The sequence below is a fragment of the Rhinoderma darwinii genome, chromosome 2 (assembly GCF_050947455.1).
Source record: "Rhinoderma darwinii isolate aRhiDar2 chromosome 2, aRhiDar2.hap1, whole genome shotgun sequence".
Taxonomy (NCBI): Eukaryota; Metazoa; Chordata; class Amphibia; order Anura; family Rhinodermatidae; genus Rhinoderma; species Rhinoderma darwinii.
The window spans coordinates 121,042,556-121,069,950 of NC_134688.1; the positions used below are offsets into that span (position 1 = coordinate 121,042,556).

The 27,395-nt window shown below is 41.7% G+C and overlaps 1 protein-coding gene across 2 annotated transcripts in view; it reads right to left on the reverse strand.

Annotated features, from left to right (window-relative positions):
- Nucleotides 1–3,508: 3,508 nt before the first annotated feature.
- The window catches only part of ITM2B (integral membrane protein 2B), a 57,143-nt gene continuing 33,256 nt past the window's right edge, over nt 3,509–27,395 (reverse strand). The window contains exons 2-7 of one of the 2 annotated variants that reach the window (XM_075852246.1): nt 23,379–23,507; nt 22,743–22,784; nt 13,411–13,611; nt 9,144–9,254; nt 8,172–8,322; nt 3,509–5,186 (exon numbers count right to left, since the gene is read on the reverse strand). In XM_075852246.1, the coding sequence (XP_075708361.1) occupies nt 5,098–5,186; nt 8,172–8,322; nt 9,144–9,254; nt 13,411–13,611; nt 22,743–22,784; nt 23,379–23,507 (723 nt within the window). In that variant the 3' untranslated portion in view covers nt 3,509–5,097. The remainder of the gene's footprint in view (nt 5,187–8,171; nt 8,323–9,143; nt 9,255–13,410; nt 13,612–22,742; nt 22,785–23,378; nt 23,508–27,395) is intronic. The other variant, XM_075852245.1, reaches the window with a different exon arrangement.

The window sequence follows — 27,395 nt, forward strand, 5'->3', positions numbered from 1 at the left end:
CAGTAGCAAAAATAGTCCACAAGGCTGAGCAAGCTGCCTCAAGGACGCTTTGGAGAGTCAATGTGGCAGTCAAATGGATCGCAAAACGAGCCGGAGTCTGCCACAGGGAGCGTACTGGTCTTGGCCAAATGTGAGGTCAGAGGATCCACCACTGTAGGCGTAGCCCATTTAAAAGAAACATCTTCTGGTAATGAAACACGAGGCCCAAGCGAGAGGTCTGGGAGAATTTATCATCAGGATGTGGCAAGACTCCGCTGGGGGAGACGGATCCCAGTCAGTAATATGTCACATGGGTGAAGCACGCATCAAGACCGACCGAAAACTAAAAAAAAAAAAAAAAAAGGCACAAGTACCTCACCAGTGGATGAGCGGAACCAAAAGCCGTAGGTAGAAGATGTAGACCATGCACGAAGAGTGGATAGTAGATGAATAGCATGCAGTTAACAGATGAATAGACAGTGGACAAGTGTTACAGTGCTCACTGACCCTATATGAATACTATCCCACAGCAGGGTAAAACAGCTTGGCAGCAGACCAAACGCACAGGAAAGGCACAAACAAACCGGTGGAACTAGGGATTCCAGGATACACATCAAACCACTATGCAAAAAACAGAACCCTCAGAGGACCAACAATAGGAGCAAGCACATAGACCGACAAGGAATGAAGTCACAAACAAGAATCTGAAAAGTTAGCACATGCCAGAAACTGTATAACCTGCCCCTGAGTAATCCAGGCCTGAAGTGTGTATATAAAGGCCCAAGAAAGGTACTCCGCCCTAATCAACAAGGCAAAACTAAATGATGACCAAATCCAGACCAAAAGGCATTGCCCAGAAATGCCCAAACACAGATATAACAATCGTTGATTAGCAGCAGTACCAGAATGTTATAGGTATATGCTCCCCTACTTTAAATTATTGGTTGCGTCTGAAGGGTTTAGGAACGAGGGAGAGGTTGCCAAAGGGAGTTGATCTAGATTGAATGCTTTCCCAGCGCCGAAAGCAGCAAACCTGCAAAGGCAATGTGATGCGGTGTCCTTGCTCGTCTGAGTAGCAGAGAATGACCAGCCCCTTATCCTTGCTGCAATTGGCCGCCAGCAGTTCAGGTGACCAAAAAACAAACAAAAAACCCCAGAAAAGCAACAATGGCCCGCTGGGCGCAGCACCAGAAAATACATTTGCCAAATATGCGCCTGGCAAACAATGCAAAAATTGAGAGCAAGTGTCTCACATGGCGAGGCTGTGGGGGGTAGCTTCGCAGGAGGCCATGGCAGGGCGGTGGTTTATACTGCTCACCTGTCTTGAAGTCCACTTCATCAACAAAATGTAGAACCAGCAGGGAAGTCCCATGTGCCAGCTACGAGGAGATACTGGTGAGTAAAGGGGACAACACATTGGCTGGTCGGCAACAGAGGAGCTTCTGTCCATGTCCCTATTGTCTTCAGCATTGTAGGGGAAAAACAATGCAAAAAACCCACTAACGTTGGGAAAAGTGGAGGGACAGCGTCATCCTGTAAGTAGGATAGATTGGAAAAAAAAAAACAGAACACTTTTTTATTCTTAGAGCCATGCCTCCTAGTGGCAACAGCATATACCCAATGAGGCGAACGAGACAGAGGAGACATATCAGCCTTTCCTTTATACTTTTCTTTCTTTGGGCCGAACTTAGAAGTGTATCCTCAATCAAAAACTGCATTTGCGGATTCCAGGCAGGGACTAACACTGCACAGCCTTTCATAACTCCCATAGAGTAAAATGGAGAGAGCCGCTTGGAGCCTATCAGTATCTGCCTGGAATCTGCAGCCAATGGCCACTGCACGAGACCATTCTCGGTATAGGTGCAGGTCCCAGTGCTAGGACCCGTATCGATCAGACATTTATGGCATATCTTGTGGATATGTCATAAATGTCTAAGATGGCAATACCCCTTTAAGCTTTTCTATGACCAACATTAAACAGTGAAACCTCTATAAAGGTCTTCTGTGGGGTGGTCTTCTCTAAGATGGCCACTGAGCACAATATATGGTGAAACAATCTATCACAAGAATGAAGGTCTGGATAAAGGAGTGGTCTTCTCAAACAGGTGGTCTTCGAGAGTTTTTCACTATTAAACTGAACGAAACTGTGCCAGCAGTAAGGCCCTGTTCACACGGAGGAATCTTTGCTGCGGAACCCGGCGTAAAATTCCACCTCCCATTCATTTAAAATGGGAGACAGTTTTCCCGCTAGCTCATTTTTTTCAGCCAGCGGGAAAAAGCGTCCTGCCCGATCTTCGGTTTGATTCTGCCCGAACCTCCCATTGAAGTCAAAAGGCGGCAGAAATAATTCTGCATCGAGACCTGCCAAGCAAAATTCGCCATGTGAACCAACCCCAAGTCATCCTTGCACAACACCATAAGGAGTCATACATCTCAGTACATTGTAAAAATATAAGGCAGTAAAGACAGACCAAACCAGAAGTGGATGCACTTTTTCTGTGTATTTCCACTTTGCAGAAAATCTACAAAAGCCTATTTGTAAGCCAGTGCTTTCGCAGAAAAAAATTGCACTTGTTACGTGCATACTTTGCTGCAGATTTTACCCCTTCTACGTCAGAAATGGTAAATTCTGCATTGAACATCCAGAACATAATGAGGATGCTGCAGATTTGAAATTCCTCAGAATACTCAGATTTCCCTGCGGAAAACGTCCAGAAGCATGAGGATGACTTATTTAATCTCATCCACTTGCCTGCAACAGTCCACTGTGGCGGATTTTCCTCCAGCAAAAACAGAGGACAAATCAGCAACACTTCCGCTACGTGTGAAGGAGGGCTAAGGCCACATTCACATGGCAGTATTTCAATTAGTGTTTTGCTTAAGTATTCGAAAACCAAAACTAGGGAGTGGCTCCAAAGCAACAGACGAGGTACAACTCTATCCATTATATTTTTCCTCTTTGTAGGTTCCACTCCTGGGTTTTGGCTTACTAATATGGACCTAAAAAATACTGCCGTCTGAATGAGGCCTAAGGCCCCATGCACACGAACGTGGTTTTGTGGCCGCAATTCCCCTGAAAATCCACGGGAGAATTGCGGCCCCATTCATTCCTATGGGCCCATGCACACAACCATGGTTTCCACGGTCCGTGCATGGCACAGGAGCCTGGACTGCAGAAAGTGTCACTCCGCGGCCGGCCGACCCAAAATCACGGCCTTGCACATGGCTACGGTCGTGTGAATGAGGCCTTAGGCCACTATTATACAGCAGTTTTTTTGCATCAGTATTTGTAATCCAAAACCAGGTGTGGAACCTAACCAGAAAAGGTATAAATAGAAATATTTACACCTCTTCCATGTTTTGCATCCCCTCGCGATTCTGGCTTAAAAACACAGATACATATAACTGACGAAAATGCAGCCGTCTGAAAAATAATTAAGCACATAGACTAATGCTTGATATACCACACTGCTGATTCTGTCCCCTTCCCCAAAACAAACAGAAGGAAAGAAAAGAACACAGGCAACAATTAAACAGGTGGTGTAAGTTTTATTCTTTTACAAGTACGATTATATACAAATTAGTAACACATTACCACCTAATTCTTTTATTGACACTCCTGTTTTTATAGTAAGTGGGCATACCAAACCATTAACTAGCGTTAAAAACAGATTTCAGAAAAGCTTAAAAACAAAGAAAATATTAACACAAAATTAAAATTTGTAGTAGGTGGAAATGCACAGCTGTAAATCGGTCCCCAAAGAAAGAGCTGGAGGTCAAGTTACTTACCAGCATGACGATGCTCCTCCATTGCCGGTTATTTTTTTTTTCTTTTCAGTAAATGCCAAGACCCTACCATACTCCCTAATGGATGTAAGAATATGTATGTTCCCATAAGTACTTATTGTGCCCATCTGCACAGACCGAGCCCTAAATATTTACATACAATGTCATTTCCAGAAACAAGCCATCTCAGCTTTATGGATCCAAACAACTTCGTCCCAATATACGAAGCCTATTTGAACTAAGTACTTCCAATTCTTTTAATATAAATGAAATATGCTGAATAACTACTTCACTTCATTATGATAAGCAGGATGATCACCACAAAACCTCTTACGTGTATTTTCTGCACACCAAAAGCGTAAAAAGTCAACTATATGTAAAAAGATATACTTGGCAGGGCTAGAGTCAGTAGTATTTGCCCTGCGTCAAACAGCTTGTTAAAAGTTTATATAAACTCTTTCACAAATACACAGCTTAGCAGGGGGAAAAAAAAATAAAGTTGTCAAGTAACCGGTCAAATAGGATTGACATTGCGGGGACGGGTTCTTTCCGACCTATGTACACAACAAAGAATTCAAAGACTACACTATTTGCAATCTCTTCTAAAGTGCCTTATTACTATCTTGTTTTAGACTCCATTTTAGTTTTCTGCATAGCGGATACCATTATTATGTAAAAAGCTCCACAAATCATTCACAGTTCTACTGACTGTAGTGAAATCTAAAAAGGTCAAAATGTACATAAACAACATAAGGCGGCACCCTATGACTCTACATTTGATAAACTGAGGACTACAGTTTATCAAATCAGTTGTGTCATTGGGTTTTAAGAAAAACATGCCTTATCCAATTTATACTAAGCATGGCTTTCTAGATTTCATCATGAGCTCTTCTGAAAACATGTATACATGTTTTATAATGAATAAAATCAGGTATATGAACATGCAATATTAAACAGGCTTCAAGACGCAAATGAATGCATACAGTATGTGCAGCTATTTTAAGTAGTGTAGCAGTGCGATGGATAAACGCTGTGACATTTCCATGTAAAAGTTCTAGAAAGCAATCCACTAAATCAGCAGGATTGAAAGTTGGTCTACAATGTCTTATTCTCTACGTTTAAATATAAAATACCACACTCAGATGGAATATTGAAATAAAACAAAAATAAATGAGGTTAATTAAAAATAGATCAGATGAGATGAAAGTAAATATGCTGTGCAAAAGTCTGGCCACTAAGAACAAAACCCTTCCTTAAAATAATGACTACACACACAAGAGGGCCGGGTTATACTGTTAATAGACGGCTGACAAGGTCTTCACAAGACTGCTTTTAAGAGTGGCAAATGGTGGTCTCCATCGGAAACACATTCTCAAAGTGAATGATCTTTAAACAATTCTCAGCCTCACGTTTTTGCTTTCCTGTTAAGAAATAAATAACCGTTAATATCACAGAAAGGCATTTAGAGGATTTTACACATTCAGCAACCTCAAAATTGTCAGAGAAAGTGTTCCTCAAACTTTAACTTACTGCGCTACTTTACACAGTTACCAGCAGCTAGCAGGCCACTGCTGTAGAAGGCCTAACAGTAGCCATGTAGGCTTAGGCCCTGTTCACATCTAATTCAGGGGCTCCATACAGACCCATCTCGGATTCTGTCATTTTTGCTGGACAAAATGGCTCAGCATGCAGTGCTATTTTGTCCGGCAAAATGACAGAATCCCTTACGGAACCCACTAAAGTCAATGGGTTAGGCGTGGTCTACCTTCTGATGTGAGGACACAAGCTCCTGCTAAAGGCATCATGAAATTACATTATACATCCAGATATCTCTTGCTATTGTATCTGCAAAGACGCAGGACCTGATGTCCATAGAGTTGGGGAAGGAGAAAGGTATTTTTCAGGTATCTGCTTGGTGAGACCTGCTGCAAACCGCAGAGGAGAGCAGCAGATTTGAGCATTACTTCTAGAATCTTGGAATATATTGCTGGGATGGCTGCGACTTAAGGACTTATTTCTATGGTTTATAGACTACAGTCTGACAATTTGAGGGATTTACTGGAACCTAGTAGGCTGAAATGTGAAACGGATGTGGGTCTCCTTTCTAAGGAAGTGTGAGAAGAGGTGGCAGCCTCGCCAGGGCTTCTGTCCATTAATGGAACGCTGCGTCGATTGCAATTATTTCTGATAGAGTCTGCAGTACTCCTTGGCTTATGTGGAGTATGGGATTGAGAAATGATGCTACAGATCCCAGTTGTGCTGCCGTATCTATGGATCTTAAAGGAACAGTGTCATCACAAAAAAAAAATTCATATGTTAAAGATGTTAGTGCTTTATTAAAAACGTTTATATTTATTTGTGTGTTTGTGTTTTACTTTTTCTTATTTTTACACTTTCTTCCCTATGGGGGCTGCCATTTTTTGTTCCATTTCTGTATGTGTCGATTAACGACACATACAGACATGGAATACGGCAGCCACAGTCCCATAGGGACTGCGAACGGCTCCCATCCCATCCACTTCTGTGTACGAACTGCGCATGCGCCGCTCCCACACAGTCCAATTTGAAATTGGCGCCATTTTCCTGTGGACCGGAAGTCGCGGCCGGACAGTAAGATTACTACTTCAGGTCGCGGCTTCCGGACTTGTGCACTTGGACCAGCGGCAGCAGACGGAGCGGACGGACCGGAGGGAGCCGCGGCGGCAGGAGCAGGTAAGAGATTTCAATGTATGTTCGGGTTTGTGTACGTTTACTAGTGTATGTAAACCTACTACACTGTGTGTTAGCTCAAAAAATGGCGACACACAGTGTAGGAGGATAGACCGTTCAAACCCCTCGTTTATCCCGGCACTAGCCAGGATAAAGGAGGGGGGGATGCTGAGAGCTCACTAGAGCGAGGGCTTTTTACCCAATTTTGCAATGCTGCAATTTTGGGAATAGCTCCATCTAGTGACCAGCAGTGGGAAATATTATAAATTAGAATCTAATTTATAATATTTCCTGACTCGTGAAAAAAATAAAAAAAAATTTGAACAATGTTTAATCACCTACACACTAAATGTTTAATTAAAAAAAAAAAAAATCATGTTTTTCTGGCAACACATTCCCTGGCACTGTAATAGTCTAGAGGGATTTTGGAGAGATGTGATGGAGCTGATAAATAAGGTGTTTGGGAGATTAATACCTGTAGAGCTAAAAATGCGTCTATTGGGCTATGTAGCGGAACCGTTGGGAGAGAAGAGGTTACAATTGGCCATTGCAAAAATACTTTACCAAGCTTGAAAAATTATTGGATTCTAGCAGATCACCCTAGGATTGTGGATATCAACTCCTTAAACTCAACCATCTTACTGGAAAGGAAGGTGTATTTAAAGAAGGGTGTTTCTAATAAATTTGAAGAGCGGTGGGGTAAATATGTGGACTGTCTGGGATTGGCTTTGGCAGTCTTGGTGAGGATTAGAATGTTGGGGTAAATTAGCACTCTTGGCCTCCGTTCACATCTGTGTTGGGGTCCCGTTCGGACGTTCTGTCGGAGCTTTCCGTCAGAACGGGACCCTGAACAGACACAAACAGAAACCAGGGGTCTCTGTTTCCATCACCATTGATTTCAATGGTAACGGATCGGGTGCCCATGGTTTCCGTTTGTCTCTTGTTGTGCACCGGAGCCGTAGTTTTGCCGGAAGCAATAGCGTAGTCAACTGTGTCTGTTCAGTGTCCCGTTCTGACGGAAAGCTCCGACATAACGTCAGAACGGGACCCACAACCCAGATGTGAGCGAACCCTTAGGGATACGCAAGATTTCAGATCATAATTGTAATGTGTGAGTTAGGTTAAAAAAAATTTATACCCTACTGCAAAATTAAAAAATTCCCAAACACTTCTAGTGTAAGCCTTCGTTCACATCTGCGCTAGGGCACTGTTCGACAGAACGGAGCCCTGACAGACAAACAAACCATAGGTTTTTTTTTTGTTTCCATCCATCACCATTGAATTCAATGGTAACAGATCTGGTGCAAACGGTTTTCGTTTGTGTCATTTATGCAACGACAGAGCCCCTGCATAACTGACACATACGGAAACCATTTGCACCGGATCCTTCACCATTGAAATCAATGGTGATGAAAACCTATGGATTGCGTTTGTGTCTGTCAGGAGTCCTCAACGGAGTCCTAGCGCAGAGGTGAACGAAGCCTAAGTTTGTGTTTCTATTAACTTTAACCAACATTAGGGGTTGCCCACTATTTGTAGATGAATCAAGTGATAATGGTCTGAGATATGCTGCTTAGCTGCACGGTTTGATATATTTCTCTCTCAATCTATATATTTCAGTGTACTCGGATTGAAGTAACTTTTTTCAGCGTCCAAGTAGCAGAGTTTGCAAAATGTAATTTCAATATAAACAGTACCTCGAATGGTGTTTCTGCGTTGGAGTTTGTAGGTCTCCTTATCCTGACAAAGGCGGCGGATAAAGACGCCCAGTTGGTCCACATTGTCGATGCGATCAGTAACTACCATCTGCTCGTGAATTAAATAAGACTGAGGAAGGTATGTTCCTGCCTGTAAAAGAAAATAAATCAATCAAATGAAAAGAATGAGTCATCTAACCACAAAACAATAGTTTTCAGTCCCATTAAAAAATATTTGAATGCTCATTGAATCTACCATCTAATGCCAGATTGACTGTCAAACAGATAGGATGCGGAAACAAAAGTGCAGAAACGCTCAGCTAAGAGTTCTGCATCTTCGGCTGCGATTGTCGCTCCTTATTAGGCTGAAGCTGGGATCACAGACGTTCTGTGAGCCAGCCTAAATCTTTTATTTATTTTATTTACAATAAACTGGCATACTTCAGCATGTCAGAATGTTGTACCTGTGCATAGACATATGCACTAATAGGCACACATGAGACCACCATGGGGACCTTTAAGTCAAGTCCTGGGCTGTCCCTATAGTTATACCAGCCCCAGCTAAAAAAAAAAATATATATATATATATATATATATAATAAAACTATACCACCTGGAGAGGCGACTACCATTACGAGGGGACCCCCTTCCTTGTACGGTATTGCAATCATGTTTGATCGCAGCACTGAAGGGGGTTAACTTCCAGTATCGGAGTGTGCTCAGATTCAAGCAGTTGCAGCAGGAAAAGGGCTGTGCATTATTACTGCCCCTCATGTCACTGACAGTGCCCATGCCGAAAATGTACGCCCATGAAATACATTTTCATCATAGGTTGAGAACATATTAACGTTATTGCTGAAATGGTATCTAAATATACACACATACATTTTCTCGTTAGTAGATACATGTAAATACAGGAACAAATGGCAGATATTGCAGTTAAAATTGCCTTTCATTTGTATCTATTACTACCTTAATATTGATAAGAAGCTCCAAGAAATTCCTTGGTGGCATAACAACTGATGTGTTCAGTGGGATAACATAGCACTTGTTCAGGCTGAGATCAAGGTATGCAGTGAGTTTCTGTAGAGACAAAACATTTTATTAGGGAAACCGGCATTTACAAAAAAAACAAAACGTTAAACGAAGTAAAATTTCTAAATTTTACGTTCCGATGGGATATTGCATTATACAGCATAGTCATGCAAAACCTTATGTCACCGACAAGGTAAAAAGAAACAAAGCATTTAAAAGGAAGTGTATAGCACCGGTTTGTAAACTGGCATCTCGGTAGAAGGCTTTATAAAAATATCTGTGTTCATTAACCGTACACAAGCACACTGAAGTGACACTACTGCAGACAGCAGGCATTTTGAAGGATATAGTCTGTATATGGGGTGGCATTAATGGGAATTGCCCTAAAGGGGGTCTTTCAGTTTTATGTAAATAAAGATTACCCATTGTATAAACAAAACGTTATACAACTTTCAAATATACTCTGAGGCTTTGATCAAACCACTGTCTGAGTTTGAGAGGGAAGTCACTTCCCGGGCTGCTTAACGCTAACCTCAATTACAAAGTTATATTGCAAAGTTCCTGAATAGAAACTTCCATATCCACCGCTTCTCGAGTGGTGAAAGACCCCATCCTAGCTTCATTCAATCTTCCCCTCCGATCCCTAGCTTTGTTGGAGGTGCCTAGGAGCTAGAGGGACGATTGGGCATATTTGGTGGAGCTGTCCACTTATTCAGTCCTTATGGAGTGACATCTCTTCTCTCTTCAACACAGTTCACCTGACACTCGAGATGGCTCTGCTTTCTATCCTCCAAGATTAGTGAAAAATAAAGCAATCAGAAGCTTCCTAATGGATATGAGGATGGTTATGCCTGGATTCTGAAAACTACTAACTAAAGCTCATTGGGCTGAAATTGCACAACAGAATGCTTATTGAAGACATGATAGCATCAGAAAAGTTAACTTATACCAAATGGATGAAAATGATATACAGGACTATGCAAAAGTTTTAGGCAGTTGTGGAAAAATGCTTCAACGTAAGTATGCTTTCAAAAATAGAAGTTAGTTTTTTTTTTTACTCAATTAACAGAATGCAAAGTGAATGAACAGAAGAGAAATCTAAAAAAATAAATAAATCTAAATATTTGGTGTGACCACCCTTTGCCTTCAAAACAGCATCAATTCTTCTAGATACTGCACACTTGCACAAAGTCATGGATTTTGAAGGATTATAGTCAGGTGTATAATTAACCAATTATAACAGACCGGTGATAATGATAATCATTTTCATGTGTAGGTTGAAACACCATCATTAACTGTAACAGAAACAGCTGTGTAGCAGGCTTATAACGGTGTGAGGAACAGCCAAACTCTGCTACAAAAGGTGAGATTGTGGAAGACAGTTTCCGTTCACAGGTCCACTGTGGCAAGATTGAGCACAGCAACAAGACCCAAGGTAGTTATACTGCATCAGCAAAATCTCTCCCAGACAAAGACTTCAAAGCAGACTGAGGTTTCAACATGTGTTGTTCAAGCTCTTAAAAAAGCACAAAGAAACAGGCAACGATAAAGACCATAGACGCAGTGGTCAGCCAAGGAAACTTAGTCCAGCAGATCAAAGACACATCATGCTTACCTCTCTTCGAAATATGTCCTGCAGTGCCATCAGCTCAGAACTGGCAGAAACCAGTGGGACCCAGGTGCACCCATCTACCTTTTGGAGAAGTCTGGCCAGAAGTGGTTTTCATGGAAGAATTGCAGCCAAAGTTTGTTTGCTGAAGAGCGGTACAATAATGTGTCTGCAGGCAACAGTGAAGCATGTTGGAGGTTCCTTGCAAGTTTGGGGCTGCATTTCAGCAAATGGAGTTGGGGGATTTGATCAGAATTAATGGAGTCCTCAACGCTGACAAATACAGGCAACATCAGGGAGACATCTGATTGGCTCCAAATTTATTCTGCAGTAGGACATCGACCCCAAACATACAGCCAATGTCATTAAGAACTATCTTCAGTGTAAAGAACAAGGAGCCCTGAAAGTGATGATATGGCCCCCCCCCCCCCCAGAGTCCTGATCTCATCATCGAGTCTGTCTGGGATTGCATGAAGAGACAGAAGGATTTGAGGAAGCCTACATCCACAGAAGATCTGTGCTTAGTTCTCCAAGATGTTTGGAACAACCTCGTTGCAGAGTTCCTTCAAAAACCGTGTGCAAGTGTACCTAGAAGAATTGATGCTGTTTTGAAGGCAAACGATGGTCACAACAAATATTGATTTCATTTCGATTTCTCATCTTTTCATTCACTTTGCATTTGGTTAATGGATAAAAATTGGTTGGTGCATTCCCGTACTTCGAGCGTTTCTTTAACACACGAACCTGCAGCCGCAAATGCGAGTGGTAGAACTCCTCACATCTTAAAGTTCTTTGAAGTTCTTTCATTTCTTTCATTTTGTTTGTATAAGGAATCAGCTTGAGTAAGAATTTTAGCCACGAAGTTTGATTATAAGCAAAAATTGCATGAAAATTCCGGTTTGATGTTGTGTGAATATTTTGGCAGCGTAGTAGCAGGTTGTCGTGTGCAGTATATCATTTTTAACAGATTTGTGGATGATGGGCAAATACTGCATGGTCTTTGTTTCAGTATTTGAGAGCACAAGCTCTTGTTGATGTAGCCATATGTGGTATATATACCCTTGGTACACATTGGTCTTTTATTTTTACATTGTTCTTATGTGTACACCTCTGCTTGTATGTGAGTTTTCGGTGCAAGAGTTAGAACGCATATTTTTTTGTTAATTTCTTCTTTTTTATTTTTAAAGAGGGAAAATTATCCTGGATACCACAGGTGCAAAATGTCCAAGAACTTCTGGCAGGGAAAGTGTAAAATCAAACATACAGAGGGAGGGGGGGGAAACAAGAATCCCTCTATGCCAATTTTCTGACATAAAAAAGTTGCAATTTGTGCAAAATCTTGTAATTAACAATTTTGCAGCTTTTCTATTTTTATGCCGCCTCTGCCATGTCTCAAAAGGAGGTTGGGGCTTAGCGAGAAGGCTCACCATGGCCCGATAAATTTACGCCAGAAAACTGGCTTAAATTATAGCTCATAACTGGAGTAGATTTGATTTTCTGGTGCACAGACAACTGGAGATGCGCCTAACTTATTAAAAGGTTTGTGCCTCTTAATAAACTGGGCACATCTATTTCCAACTTTCTTTAGATTAAGACTGGCCTACGTAACGAGTCTTAATTGCCCCCTTTTGTGTTTCAATCGGTTTCCATTTTCAAGGGATTTTTTTTTTGCGGTCAGTGAATGTGGACATTTTTTTTTCTACACTGAGAGGCAGCAAACTGTACATAGATAGTTCTGCTCTCAGAAAAGAAGTGGATACAATACTATTCAATCCAGGAAGCCTTCTGTGAGCTACTCACTCTGGATTTTAGACTGACACATTGTAGCAAACTACCATAGAGGAGTGCCGCCACTGATGTGAATAGAAAATTGCCTGAACTAGATACAATGGTATCCAGTTGTCAGAAGAGAACAGTACTAGGTATGTATGGTTTGCAGCCTGGGAATGCAAACAAGAAAGTTTAAAATGACAGCAAATATCTTGAAAACGGTGAGAAATTAAAACAAAGTATTTTATAATATTGTATAACTTCTTTTGTACAGTGACTTTTTACACAAAACTGGAATTCCTCTAAAAAAACAAAAACAAAAACAGCAACTCTGACCACAATGAAAGCTGAATAAATCAACAGAATTAGGCTGTCCACGCCTGCGCTAGTTTCTTTTCTTTCTTCGGTTCGGTCAGAAATAAAAACTTAATTTAATGCTGTGACGGATGCGTCACATGACGGACCCCATTGATTGCAATGGGGTTCATCCGGTCTCTGTCACTCTACTGGAACAAAAAAATAAATAGTGCAACATGCTGTGGACAGTTTTGATGAAATCTGCGACAGAGGCTTCTGACGGAGCGAACAAAGCCTTAGCAAACGGCGCATTTTAGGACATAGTAAAGTAGGTCTATTTTTACACTACAAAGGGAATTAAAAAAATATATATATTTTTTTTTCTGTTTTAAGACATGTGTGATATAACTATTTTTGCACACACACAATATTGCTCAAAGGAGATCTAGAATGTACATGATTGACCTTGTAATAACCGGAGTCCAAAATGCAATTTTTAGAAGTATCAAACCCTCAATAATATCTTACCCTGTGAAAGTCATGAACAATGTCAGCAGGATCACTGTCAGCAAATTCAGGGACAGGTACATTGATCATTTCAACATCTTCTTCTTCCAAGATCTGAATTCTCTCCTTAAATGAGTGGTAGCGGACACGAGATTCTGCATAAGGCTCAGTGAGTGACATGTCATCTTCGGTGTACCTTATTCCACAAAAATATACACCTCGCTACAAGAAAAATATGGAAGGAAACTGATATTTACTAGGAAAACAATAGGTTATAGCCATTAGTTCCACAAAGGCCTTCTAGCATCCATGAAATCAATAGATTACATTTTTAGGCCCTGTTCACATCTGCGTTTAGCATTCCGTTCTGCTCTGTCAGAGTAGCAGAACGAAAATGCCGGAAGCGCAGGCTCTATTGAACAACGGCGCCCGACGAGACTCATTGACTTTAATGGGTTCCGTTGGGGTGTCCGTGGATTTACCGGAAACAATAGTGCAGAATGCTGCGCTATCGTTCCTGGTATTTTTGGCGGAATCTGCGATGGAGCCTCCAATGCAGATGTGCACAGGGCCTAAAGAACACATCTGGAAATGAGATCATAGTACTGCTCTTCGTACCTTAAAGGGGTTTTCCAGGGACATTTTTCCTCAGGCCGTGCAGCGCACGAGTATTGAGAAGTTTTATTAATAAGGAGCAAATGGGGCCAGCGTTGAGGAGACCGTGGACCAATAGGATGCCTCAAACCCGGGTGTACGTGAGAAGTCCCAGGTTTTGAGGCATCCTATTGCTCAACGGCCTCCTCAATATCCGTTCCGCTCATTCTTTGCTTCTACTTCAATAGCAGCACGATTTCCTTTGCGTGCTGCTATTCAAGTACAAGCAAAGAATGAACGGAGCGGACATTGAAGAGGCCGTGGACCAATAGGATGCCTCAAACCCGGATGTACATCATAATATATGGGGTACATATTATGATGGGGATCACATTAGATATTTGAGGTGCGGTCGCAGGATTCTGTGACCGCACCTCAGATAAAGCAGGTGGGCAGGATAAACTGGGGAAGGGAGAACTAGTGGGGGGCCAACAAACACAGAGGGGGGGGGGAATAATTAGTAAAGAACAGCCCTGTGTCGTTACGTAGGTCAGTGAGGTATCAACACAGGGCTTTTCTAGAGAGGAAAAAAAAAAAGAGGCAAGAATCAGAACTCCGGCAGGGCAGAGGTAGGGAGAGTAGGAAGGAAAGTCTTAAAATTTAATACAGACTATATATTAGCAACTTTATCAAATAGTTACATAGAAAGTTAGGTCAAAAATTTTGTGTGTCTCTGGAAACCCCCTTTAAATCTTTATAACTCCAAATATATAAATAATTCCCCTGCTGAATATGACATGCTTCTGTCCTTTTCACTGTAAAAAATTCTGTTGCCAGATCATCCGCTAATTCCCAGAAGCTACTGCTGGTCAAATTCCACGAACAGAGGGGGAAAGTGTCCCTGCTGTGACCGTTAGAAAGGGACTTATGACTACTGGGGGCCGGAAAGGCAGAAGGAAGAACCTGGTGTGAATACTAATCAAAACGGATTGTGAATACATTATGCAGAACGATTTGCTTTATGCTCCTCTTACTTTAAACTCTAGATGATTTTTTTTCTTTTTAATAAAATGTGCATCAAATGCTTTACAAACTGGGAATTTCCATCTTGGGCATTTATAGCATAGCCACATTTTCTGGGAACCACAGTTAGTTTTCAAGGAGTCCTAGAGTATCCCATTTATTATTATTATTTTTTACCAGAGACGGCACCACTGTAATATGTGTAAAAAGGTAATGGTTGCAAACATTAAGCAAAGTGGCTTTCCTAGAAATGCTCATTCTTCTCACAGGCACCATTCCTGTAACGCGGTTTTCTTCATTTTTTTTTTTCAATTTAATTACACACTTTCCCAAAAAGAAGCAAACATTTTCTCTTTTGCTTCTGCGCAAACTTTTACAGTTGTGTAATAAACCCTGAAAGATCTTTAAAAAGTTGGTTTGGCTAGGTTATTACTCAGTAAAAAAAATAAAAAAGTATGCTTCATAGAAGCAGAGCACCATCTGCCAACAATAGTTATCACACTAGGCAGTCAATATTCCTACGGACAGCTATTTCTAAGCAATTCTTTGTAGTAGAGCAATAAAAAGTGTAGCCCTAGCCTAAATGCTTCCCAATGTTTCTATCCAACCAGCAGTGAGGTTAGACATTGTTCACATCCGCGTCAGGGCTCCGTTCTGGCGTTCCATCGGAGCTTTCCGTCAGAACGGAACCCTGACAAAGAAACTGCAAGGGTTTGTAGTATGTAGGCCATATCAAGGAAACAAACAATTACATTCAGCCACTCTCTCTTCTTAGCCTTGGTCAAGGTCTCGGCATTTAGCCAATAAGCCTCTTAGGAATAACGCTGGCTTCCAAAACACTTGCTCAAGAACCGAAGATTAATGTCTATGGAACAACTCAGCAGATGGTGGGGCTCTGGATTACGGACAAGCAGAGTCACATAAGAAAAGTAACACCCTGAATTCTGGCTCTAATTCTAAAGCCTGTCCAAAGATGGCATCCAATGGGCTAATTATAGACTAATTTCTCTTATAATCATAGCCCCACACCAATCCGCTGCGCGACATATTTATGAAACATTTAGAAAGAATTAAGTGCCACTTGCACCATGCACGTCAGTTTGTAAAAGTGGAGTAAAAAGTGTGCACGGCCAGGATTTAGACATTCAGGATATGCTGTAAACCGGCATGTCTACCCCACACAAACCATGGTGTAGAAAAAGTGTCATCATTTTAGCCAGTGTGAAAGTTAAATGACTAATGTAGTGTGACAAATTGATCAAAACAGACACACACACACAATACATTTGTTGAAACATAAGTCAATAAACTTGCCTGGATTTAACTTACACATTAGGAAAAAAATGAAGCAACTTTTGATACATGGGGACAATAAAAGCCAAAACACTTGCAAATTTGTCTTACCCGGGATCTGGAATCAATGACAGGGCAAGGACCAGGTTGGCTTTATGGCTTGTAGAAAGGCTGTAGATAGCACTAGGCGCTGGTCTGTTCCTGTTCAGACTCACAAAATTCCTGCCATGTTTCTTTTCCCCAATACACACAAGGCCTTCGACTTTACAGTTTGAAGTCCTACACGTCCACCAAATTCCCCATCTCCCTTATTTACACGGTTTAACTTTGCCTTATTACCACTAGCAACAGCAACTCCCTCAATATAGTAGAATTGTTTCTATCCAACAAAAACTACAATTATTTGTGGACGACACTCTTCATGCCAGCTTCTCCTACTAGCTCTCTCCCCAACCTCTTTAAAAAGGACCCTCCAGCTTTGCGTTGCTCCCGGACTCCATGTTAACGAAGTCAAAATCTTAGCCTTCTATCTTACTTTACCAAGTGAAATGGTTGATGCTTTAAAACCTGCCTTTCATTTCCTAGTATCAGAATTCTCATCAGAATACCTAGGGTTCCAACTTATGAGCGATGTGTCTACAATCTATGTGGCCAATTATCCTCTACTTCTTACTTATTTTCGGGAACTACTAGAGAAACGGAGCAAGTCCCATATCTCCAAAGCCAGAACTCTGCAATCAAAACCTTCCTTCCAAAGTTAACATACTATTTTAGAGTATTTCCAATCCCAGACCCTGGTCATTATTCGCGAACAGTACAATACATGATATTGAAACTTCTATGTAATACTATACAGAAAGTTAATAGCCCCATTTTGTTTAGGCAACGGTTTAGAGGTGGCTTAGACTTCCCAGATTTCACCAAATATTAGTTTGCTGCTGAAGTCCCCCTGTAGCTCTCATTGGAAGCACCACAGTGCGACCAAACAATGCTGTCCGCCCTATGTTGGATGTCTCCTAAATCTAGTCCTTATGTAAAACCCTATGATGACCTTAGCCTGTAGGATAATATCAACATCCCTTCCCACTATATTTGGGTTACCACTTTACACAGGTGCCTTTTTTGCCACTGGCCCTACTTAAAAACGTTGTCCCTTAAGACACTCTGATATAGATGTAGGTCCAAACATTATGCACCAATCTTTCCTCTGCTTCCAAAGCCTCCCTCACTGGCAAATGAAGTTTAATGTAGATAAATGTAAAGTTATGCATCTGGGTACGAAAAACCTGCAAGCATCATATGTCCTAGGGGGAGCTACACTGGGGGAGTCAATTGTTGAGAAGGATCTGGGTGTACTTGTAAATCATAAACTAAATTTCAGCATGCAGTGTCAATCAGCTGCTTCAAAGGCCAGCAAAATATTGTCGTGTATAAAAAGAGGCATGGACTCGCGGGACAGGGATGTAATATTACCACTTTACAAAGCATTAGTGAGGCCTCATCTAGAATATGCAGTCCAGTTCTGGGCTCCAGTTCATAGAAAGGATGCCCTGGAGTTGGAAAAAATACAAAGAAGAGCAACGAAGCTAATAAGGGGCATGGAGAATCTAAGTTATGAGGAAAGATTAAAAGAACTAAACCTATTTAGCCTTGAGAAAAGACGACTAAGGGGGGACATGATTAACTTATATAAATATATTAATGGCGCATACAAAAAATATGGTGAAATCCTGTTCCATGTAAAACCCCCTCAAAAAACAAGGGGGCACTCCCTCCGTCTGGAGAAAAAAAGGTTCAACCTGCAGAGGCGACAAGGCTTCTTTACTGTGAATCTATGGAATAGCCTACCGCAGGAGCTGGTCGCAGCAGGGACAGTAGATGGCTTTAAAAAAGGCTTAGATAATTTCCTAGAACAAAAAAATATTAACTGCTATGTGTAGAAATTTTTTACTTCCCCTTTCCCATCCCTTGGTTGAACTTGATGGACATGTGTCTTTTTTCAACCGTACAAACTATGTAACTATGTAACTATGTAACTATGTAACTATGTAACTATGTAACTATAGCAGTGAGGAGGAAGCCAATTTGGGTTCTCAGACTGAACCAGAGGAACCAAATCTGGGAAAGCACAGCTCGAATCAACACTCTTCTGTTCGAGATTTCTTAGAAGGTATTGCTCAGATGGTACCTAGTGTCCACCTGCATATCTACCATACTTTTTTAAAATTAGTTTTATTAAGAGTGTTGCAAACAGGATAAATATACATATCGACATAGGTTATCAATGCACAAACCAGAAGATATAACAGGAGCATAGACAGAAATATTTGAAGTGCAATAGCAACATTTCCAAAGAGGTTTACAGTTATAAACCAGTATTAACAGTAACAAAACGCGTTGTCCGTGCCACCTTACAGTACATGCTCAAAAACAGAACAGTATATAGCCATCATAACAGATAAGAAAAAAAATTAGAAGAGATCTCAAGGAACTCGTCAAGAGTCTCCCATATCAATAGAGTTAATAGTGTCCAACCAGAAGCCCCACATTTTCCGGAACTTATCAGGACAGCCCCTATGTTGATACACTAGTTTTTCATAGGGTATAACCGTATTCATCAGCGTCTTCCATTGTGAAAGCGATGGCGGCCTGTCCGCCATCCAATGTATAGCTAAAAATAAAGATTCTCTCAAAAATATGCGTGTATAATGTGTCCACTGATCATCTAAAATACCCAGCAATGCAATTTTGGGAGAAAGAGGTAAAGGAATTAGTAAAAGGGACATGAGAAAGTTAAAGACATGTGACCAAAAAGTAGAAATGTAAGGGCAATCCCACATAAGGTGCCAAAAATCCACCTCTAAACCATAACATCTGTGACATGCCCAGGTGGGCATTCTGCCTAGTCTTTGTAGTTTGACAGGTGTTAAGTATGCCTGGTGGATAATATACAATTTAATCAATCATTAATCGCCGGAAATACTGTTAAATGAGAGCTTAAAGAGGCTCTGTCACCAGATTTTGCAACCCCTATCTGCTATTGCAGCAGATAGGCGCTGCAATGTAGATTACAGTAACGTTTTTATTTTTTAAAAACGAGCATTTTTGGCCAAGTTATGACCATTTTCGTATTTATGCAAATGAGGCTTGCAAAAGTACAACTGGGCGTGTTGAAAAGTAAAAGTACAACTGGGCGTGTATTATGTGCGTACATCGGGGCGTGTTTACTTCTTTTACTAGCTGGGCTTTCTGATGAGAAGTATCATCCACTTCTCTTCAGAACGCCCAGCTTCTGGCAGTGCAGATCTGTGACGTCACTCACAAGTCCTGCATCGTGTCGGCACCAGAGGCTACAGTTGATTCTGCAGCAGCATCAGCATTTGCAGGTAAGTAGCTACATCGACTTACCTGCAAACGCCGATGCTGCTGCAGAATCATCTGTAGCCTCTGGTGCCGGTGTCCTCGCTCGTCTGACACGATGCAGGACCTGTGAGTGACGACACAGCGTGATCTCTGGAGAACACGCTGTGTCTGCACTGCCAGAAGCTGGGCGTTGTGAAGAGAAGTGGATGACACTTCTATACACAATGCCCAGCTAGTAAAAGTAGTAAACACGCCCCGATGTACACACATAATACACGCCCAGTTGTACTTTTACTTTTCAACACGCCCAGTTGTACTTTTGCAAGCCTCATTTGCATAAATACAAAAATTCTCATAACTTGGCCAAAAATGCTCGTTTTTTAAAAATAAAAACGTTACTGTAATCTACATTGCAGCGCCTATCTGCTGCAATAGCAGATAGGGGTTGCAAAATCTGGTGACAGAGCCTCTTTAAGACATCAGTTATATTATCAGGAGTAAGATCAGGGATTTGTAGTAACCACCTATCATATACCGGCAAAGGTGTGGAGGACACCTTTGCCGACAATAAATGTGTAAGGCAGATATGAGCCCTCTGGGACCCTATGATTTTAATATGCCTATCAGGGGGTATATAGATCTAGCGATAGTATTAGGTGGGAATTGAGATTGGAAAGTGTGGCGGAGCTGAAAGTAGTGGTACCATTGCAAATGAGGGAGACAGTGTAGCTCCCGCAACTGAAGCAAAGTGAGAAACGACCCCTCCCTAAACACATCTCCTACCGTCGTCACTCTCGGTCTCTGCCAAAACTGAGGATCAGGTATGGTGAAGAAGGATGGTAAAGTAGGGTTATGCCACAAAAGGTAAATCTGTAAGAGTATCTCTAAACTGCAGTACAGTCTTAGAAGCTCGCCACACCATTAATGCTACCTTATGCAGAGGAAGAACCTCAGTCGACTGAGTAAATTGAGGGTATTCTAGGTAGCTAGTTAGGCTATTATCAGTCACCAGGGAAGCCATCATGCGGGTAGAGTCCAAGGAAAACACATCTAGAAACCAATCCCTGCAACTGGCTCGCTAGGTAGTATAAGTATGTATAAGTATAGATCTGACAAAGCCATTCCACCCTCTACATTGGGACGCTGTAGGGTAGCCAATTTAAGTTTAGATCTGGAAGAGCCCCATACAAAACGTAATAATTAAGGAATTCAGGGAGCGAAAATAAGACTGGGGAACTGAAACTGACATATGCTGTAATATGTACAAACATTTAGGCTGAATGACCATCTTAATAAGGTTAATGCATCCTGCCACTGACAGAGGCAGTTTAGACTACAATTTCAATCTAGTTTCTACATAGGTCAAAAGTGGATCAATAAAATTGGCCTTCATTTCAGTATGATTAAGAACCATAACTCCTCCTAAATATGTAGATTTGGTGACCACGGCCAAGCCACATTGTGAAACCATGGGGTCTAATGTCGGGTTAAGGGTCATATACATTATAGCAGATTTCTGCCAATTAACCCTCAGCCCAGCAAATTGTGAAAAAGTATCTAGCAAGCGGACAGCGTGACCAAAAGACTCATGAGGGTTGCGCAGGAAAAGGACCATATAGTCAGCGTACAGGCCTACCACAGCAGTCCCTCCCTCCCACTGCACACCAGTTACCATAGGGGTGGATCTCAATCTAATAGCTATAGCTTCAATGACAAGAGCAAACAAAACCGGCAAGAGGGGACATCCCTGCCGCGTACCCTGTGCAAGAGGAAAAGAATCAGAGGGGATGCCATTGACCACCACATTAGTCATAGGGGATTTATAGATAAGTTGGATCCAGGAGATATAAAGTTAGGACCAAAGTCAAAGCGGTGAAGGCAGGCCAAAAGTAAGGACCACTCAACAGAGTCGAATGCCTTCATAGTATCTAATGAGGCAACAGCCCAAAGCAAATTACGCATTCTACCCAGCTGAATAACGGTCTGCACACGTTTAATATTTATGGTAGTAGATTTACCAGGCATGAATCCAGCTTCGGCAGGGTGAAGAATTGTTAGAATAACTTGATTCAGTCGTTTTGATATCTACCATACTTGGTGGACATGTCCTAAAGTAGGCTTGTTGTGAATATGGGTCTATCATCTCATCAATACTACCCATAATCTTTTTAATAACCCCTGGGATGCAGTACTCCATAAGGATATAAAGGCAGCCTCTGTGCTGGTGACAAAACAGACCATAGCTCATGCCTGGAAATAACCGAGCCTTGACTTTTTTTTTTTTTTTTTTTAAGTGAAGCAGAACATTAACTATACCTAGATGGCCTATTTCCATTTTTACTTGTTTCTAGAATACCAGAATTGTCTGTTTAGCCAATTCGGTTTGGTTTTAGGCCACCACAAAATGCTCCTACATCATCTACTTTGTACACTGATCTTGTTCATTTGCATTCTTCTTGGTCATGCAGCTAGATACTCTGTATTCTTAAGATCTTATTTAGAAAAAGCAATAAAACCAATGGCGATAGATATATGCGCATTGAATTTTTACCAGAACCTGAAGTATGATGTACATGTGCACAAGACTGTAGTCTTTTCACTGAAAGTTTGAATCAAACATGTAAGCAGGTTAGTTTAGTAAGTCAGTAAATAGTATTTCGCTCGATCATACAGTTAGTGGACAGTAAGGGCTTGGTAATGGAATTGCTGAGTATTTTCCTACCGGAATGGAGGACGGAAAATACGCAGCAGAATACAGTAGCAGCAAAGCGGGTGAGATTTAACAAATCTCATCAACATGCTGCGTAATATTTCCGCCAAGAAATTGACCTGTGCTGCGTTTTTTAGGAGATATCGCCATCTCCCGAAATTGAGAAAAACACAGCAAAATCCACACCATTTTCTGCAGTAAAAAACGCAGGAAATGGTGTGGTTTTTCCGCAGCGGAAATCCGGCTAGTTTCTGCAGAATTGCCGCAGAAATTTTCTGCAGAAATTCCGTTACGTGTGGACAAGCCCTTATCATAAGATTTCTTCTACACAGAGGCACCTGTAGACCAGGCTAGTTAAGTCTGCACATACCTCTTCAAGTTCGTTCAGATGATGTGCTGCTGCTGTAAGGTGCTGTGTGAAAGGGGACACATTCTAAGTTATTTTACAACACAGACACCACTGATAAAGTACAGAAATATATTAAGTTATGAACTAATGAATGATATGCTTATTTTTTTATAATATTTTCTACGCTGGGGGATGTTCTGTCTCTGACTTACAGTAAGGTTAATGTGACAAAGCTGTATGGATTAAGATGGGTGAAAACAATGGGGTGGTCATTACTGCTAGCTCCCTGGTTGTTGGCGACAGTGCACCCTATACTCAGTGCAGATCGGCAGCATTAAAGAACAATTACAATGTTCATCATTCTAGGATAGTGTGTAAAATAATGTCATGCCTTGAGAATGCTTTCACTGCAGAAATGTTTGATCTCAGTTGAGGAAGAGACTACAGTTTAACATGGGCACATGAGAGATGGGGAGAGCTCACAAGGAACAGCTAATTCTCCCAAAAATGGGAATACAACTTTTTTTTTTTGACTGCCCCATAACACATTTCATAGCATTTTCCGTTGAAATCTACTTTAGTTTAATGTTTATCAGCTTTAGAAATGATGCACTACTGCTAATCTCATTTACCATAAAACGTGCAAAAAACTATTACCTGTGAAACAAAATATCTGTAAAGGTAAGCTCCACCCAACACGATGCCAGCCAGCATAAAGGCCAATCCAAAGCACATGCACCAGCACCAGGCCCGTCTCTGTCCGAGTGGTACAACTTCTTCCACCTCCTGCAATGTAAAGAGACATTTGTAAGGGACTACTAAATGGTTAGGAAAGCATCCAAACAGTCGTCCTCATGACTTGGGGTGTTCAGCACCAATCAAAATCTTTCCAGATGTTAACATATTGTGGCAGGGAGCAGCAGAGCGGAGCAGATTTTTCTGTTCTACAGGAGACAGGACGACATCTACACAAGGGATTTTGAAGAGACCTTTTCCAATAATCTTTCCTTATTATCCCATCAGACAGACTTTGTAGGAGAAATGATGGTGGATAAGTATGTAGTTTGTGTTTTTCCCCCCACTGTGATAACCCAGGAAAAACCACAAGTTGTCCATCATGCAAGTTGCCAATGTTGCCTCAACAATTTATCCATCGTTGTTTCATCTGCCAAAAATTTGCAGTGTAAGCTATGGCCATTAGAGGGGTATTTCAGCAAAAAAGATGCATCACCGATCTACTGGATAGGTGATCAAATTTATATTGGTAGGTATCCAACCCCTGGGATCCCCACTAATCACTAGAACAGGGGACCAGAGTCTCCCACAACTGCACTACTGCGGTGAAGAAGCGTTTGTATGAAGTGGCAGTCCTGCCGCTCCATACAACTATGTGACATTACTATTGCCTAATATCTTCATTATGATATTTACTAGAAGTATTGCTTTATTTTGGTACTTAGGCCTTATTCACACGACAGGGTCCGAGTGTCAGCCGATAAAATCAGCCGTTTTGGGCTGTTTTTCCCGGCCGGTTTGTATCCGTTTTGATTCCGTTCCGGGCCGGGCATATCTGGACAGTGACATCAGGGGCAACTCTTGAAGTGGAATCCCCATGTGGCTAGTGATTCCACTTCAGGAAAAGCCCCTGTGGTCTGTGTCCATTTTTACTGGCTTCTCCTGGTGTGGAATCCCCGGTAACAAAGTGTTCGGGGATTCTGCTTCAGGAGTTGCCCATGATGTCACTGTCCATATATGGACAGAGACATCAAGCGCTCTGTCCAGGAGCGGAATCCCCGAACACACGGGGATTCCGCTCCTTCAGGGAGCTAAAGTGAGGCTAGCACTAGGGATGCACGTTGCATCGAAACTTCGATACGGTTTCGATACTGCGCATCCCCAAACGGTTCGATACCATTATTTCCTGTATTTCGATACTTGGCTGCGCAGCCGCACAGCTCAGTATAGTAATACATGAATGTATGAGAGCGAGGCTTGCGGCTGTGTAATACAGCCAGTGCCCCGCTCTTGAGTCCTGATAAGTGCGCGGGGTCAGCATGTTGTGATGAGACCAGTGCTGCACTAATGATCTGCGGCACTGAAGACAGAACATGGTGGGCGCACTGCAAAACACCCCCATGTTCTGTCGTCAGTGCCTGAACCGCCGCTCATTAGTGCAGTGCCGGCCGCATCACCTCATGCTGACCGCGTGAGCGCTTCCTGTCAGAAGCGGGGCAATGACTATTACACAGCCGCAGCCCCGCTGGCGGCGATCAGAGAAACCTCTCATCCCTGCCGTTATTCCCCTGAATGCTGCCAAAGCTGCAAAGACTGCAGCATTCAGGAGAAAATGAGAAGGGGGGATGCCCATGGATCGCGTCACAGGGAATTCCTGTGATGCGATCGAGGGCCATACCATATATGGCCAGACAGCTCAGGGTCTATTGACGGACCCCAAGGATGTCTTACCATATTTCCAGTTAGGGCATACGGACGTATGTCCTAACAACTGCCTGTGTGCTATCCGTCCACAGGCTAATGCACTTGCATATATCTGAAATATGTCAGTACATTAAAGTTTAAAAATAAAGTAAAAACAAAGTATTGTTAAATTTAAAAAAAATACACATACGCCTTTTTTACAATAAACATTAAAAGAAGTCTCAATACATAAAATATTCACACATTCAGTAATGGCGCGCACAATTTTTTTTGCATCATTTATGATGTGTACGCTGTAAAAAAATGAAATAAACACTGCTTTCTTTCACTTATTAATGTGAGGCGCGTGGTGCGATGAATTTAACCTCCATGTTCCTCACATGAATAGTAATTAACCCCATCATGTACCTCACACATTAACCCATTATGACTGAGAAACATGATGGGATTACTCTTAATGTGAGGCGCATTCAAAATTCATCACACGTCGCGCCTCACATCAGAAAACGGAAGAACTTTTTTTTTATTACTGTTGGCAAAGTATCGAAATCGCAATACTAAACGAAGTATCGGTATCGAAGTCCAAATTCTGGTATCGTGACATCCCTAGCTAGCACATAGCAGATACCTCCCTGCTCTGCTATAGTTGCGTCGGTACAGCAGTAGCAGCCGCTAGCGGCGCCATAGGCAGTCGCCACCACTATGGCTGCTATAGCGGTAGCAATGCCTGAAGCGCCCGGGCGGAAAGGCGGATGCTGATTCGCCGGGCCAGGGCGCCTCTAAAACAAGCAGGGGAAGGGAGCCAGCGCAGCACCCCCTTCCACCTGCTGTATACCTTGGCCCTGCCACACAGTACCTCTGTATAAGGGCACCCCCACATTTTAGAAACTTACCTCCAGCATGCAGCCCTTCATCCAAATGGCATAAACTCCTTGTCCTCACATGCACTCTGTGCTGTGAGGAGGAGAGCGAGCGACGGTAGACACGGCTGTCACTTGGGACACATTCCAGTGATGGCCCTGTATTACCCGGCCCCATAGACTTCTATGGGAGCCGGGTGAACGAAAAAAAAAAAAAAAAAAAACGGTCGTGTGAATAGCCCCATTAGGAGTCTATTGTTCCTACTGCGGCCGTGTGAAGGCCGTTTTATGAACGGCCGTCAACCGGCCAGGAAACCCAGTCGTGTGAATAAGGGCTTACAGAATTGATAACACCTGCCTTATGTTTATTTTGAGTTTTTAACATAATGAGAAGTTTACTGTAACTTTTAAATTCAACAAACCTTTATAATATTTTTGCAATTATACGTTTCACTTTCGAGCCATTTTTATTGGATAAACAACATTCCCTTACTTATTTATAAAGGAGTTATATTTTGTATTATAGGACGATATAATGAATATCTGTATTCAAAATTATGTTGTTTTCAGAGCTCACATCTCCCAGCCCAACCTGCCAGTTCAGTATCTGTACAGAACAGATCAGATGTTTTTGCATATCCAGCAAGCAGTGTAGTAGATTGCATTGCATTACACTCATCCAAGCTCTTCGGGTGTGATCTGTCGACAAGATTGCTGACTGATTCAAGTGGCAACCAGCAAAAATCTGATTGCAGCTCTGTTGTGTGGTGAATCAATATTAGTTAAAGACAAAGCTAGATAATTATGAAGTTGCTCTGCTTTATTTCAATCTACAATAAAAATGATTTTAAAGTGAGTAACAAAAGTAAAAAAGTAGTACTGGAATGTCTTTGCGACCGTAAACAGATCTTGAAAGATTGCTGGAAAAACGTATATAAAAATATTTTATTCAGTCTGTGCAAAGTGTAGAAGATTGATTTATTTATGAACATTGCACCTCGGCAATGAATAAGTAAACATATGCACGCTACTATTCTTAGTGAATAAAGTACTGAATTAAATGGCAATAATCAGATTATATGCAGAGCAAAAGGTGCAGAATTAAAAAAATAGTACATGACACATAGGGTGGAACAATCTAACTACGGATGTCATTAAACCAGGGAGTGTCAAGAAACAACAGGTCGTATGGGCCCAGTCAAAGTGAAATAGTATTGGCTAAGGTTTATACACAAAAAAAAAAAACACACAATTGTTGTCAGGAACACCGCATACACAACTTGGGCTGCCCTCCTGTATCTTTCTACCAGCAATTTCCTGCTGTGTCAAAGTAGAAAATGATTAGTGATGTTAAGATTTCCAGCAGAAACACGTA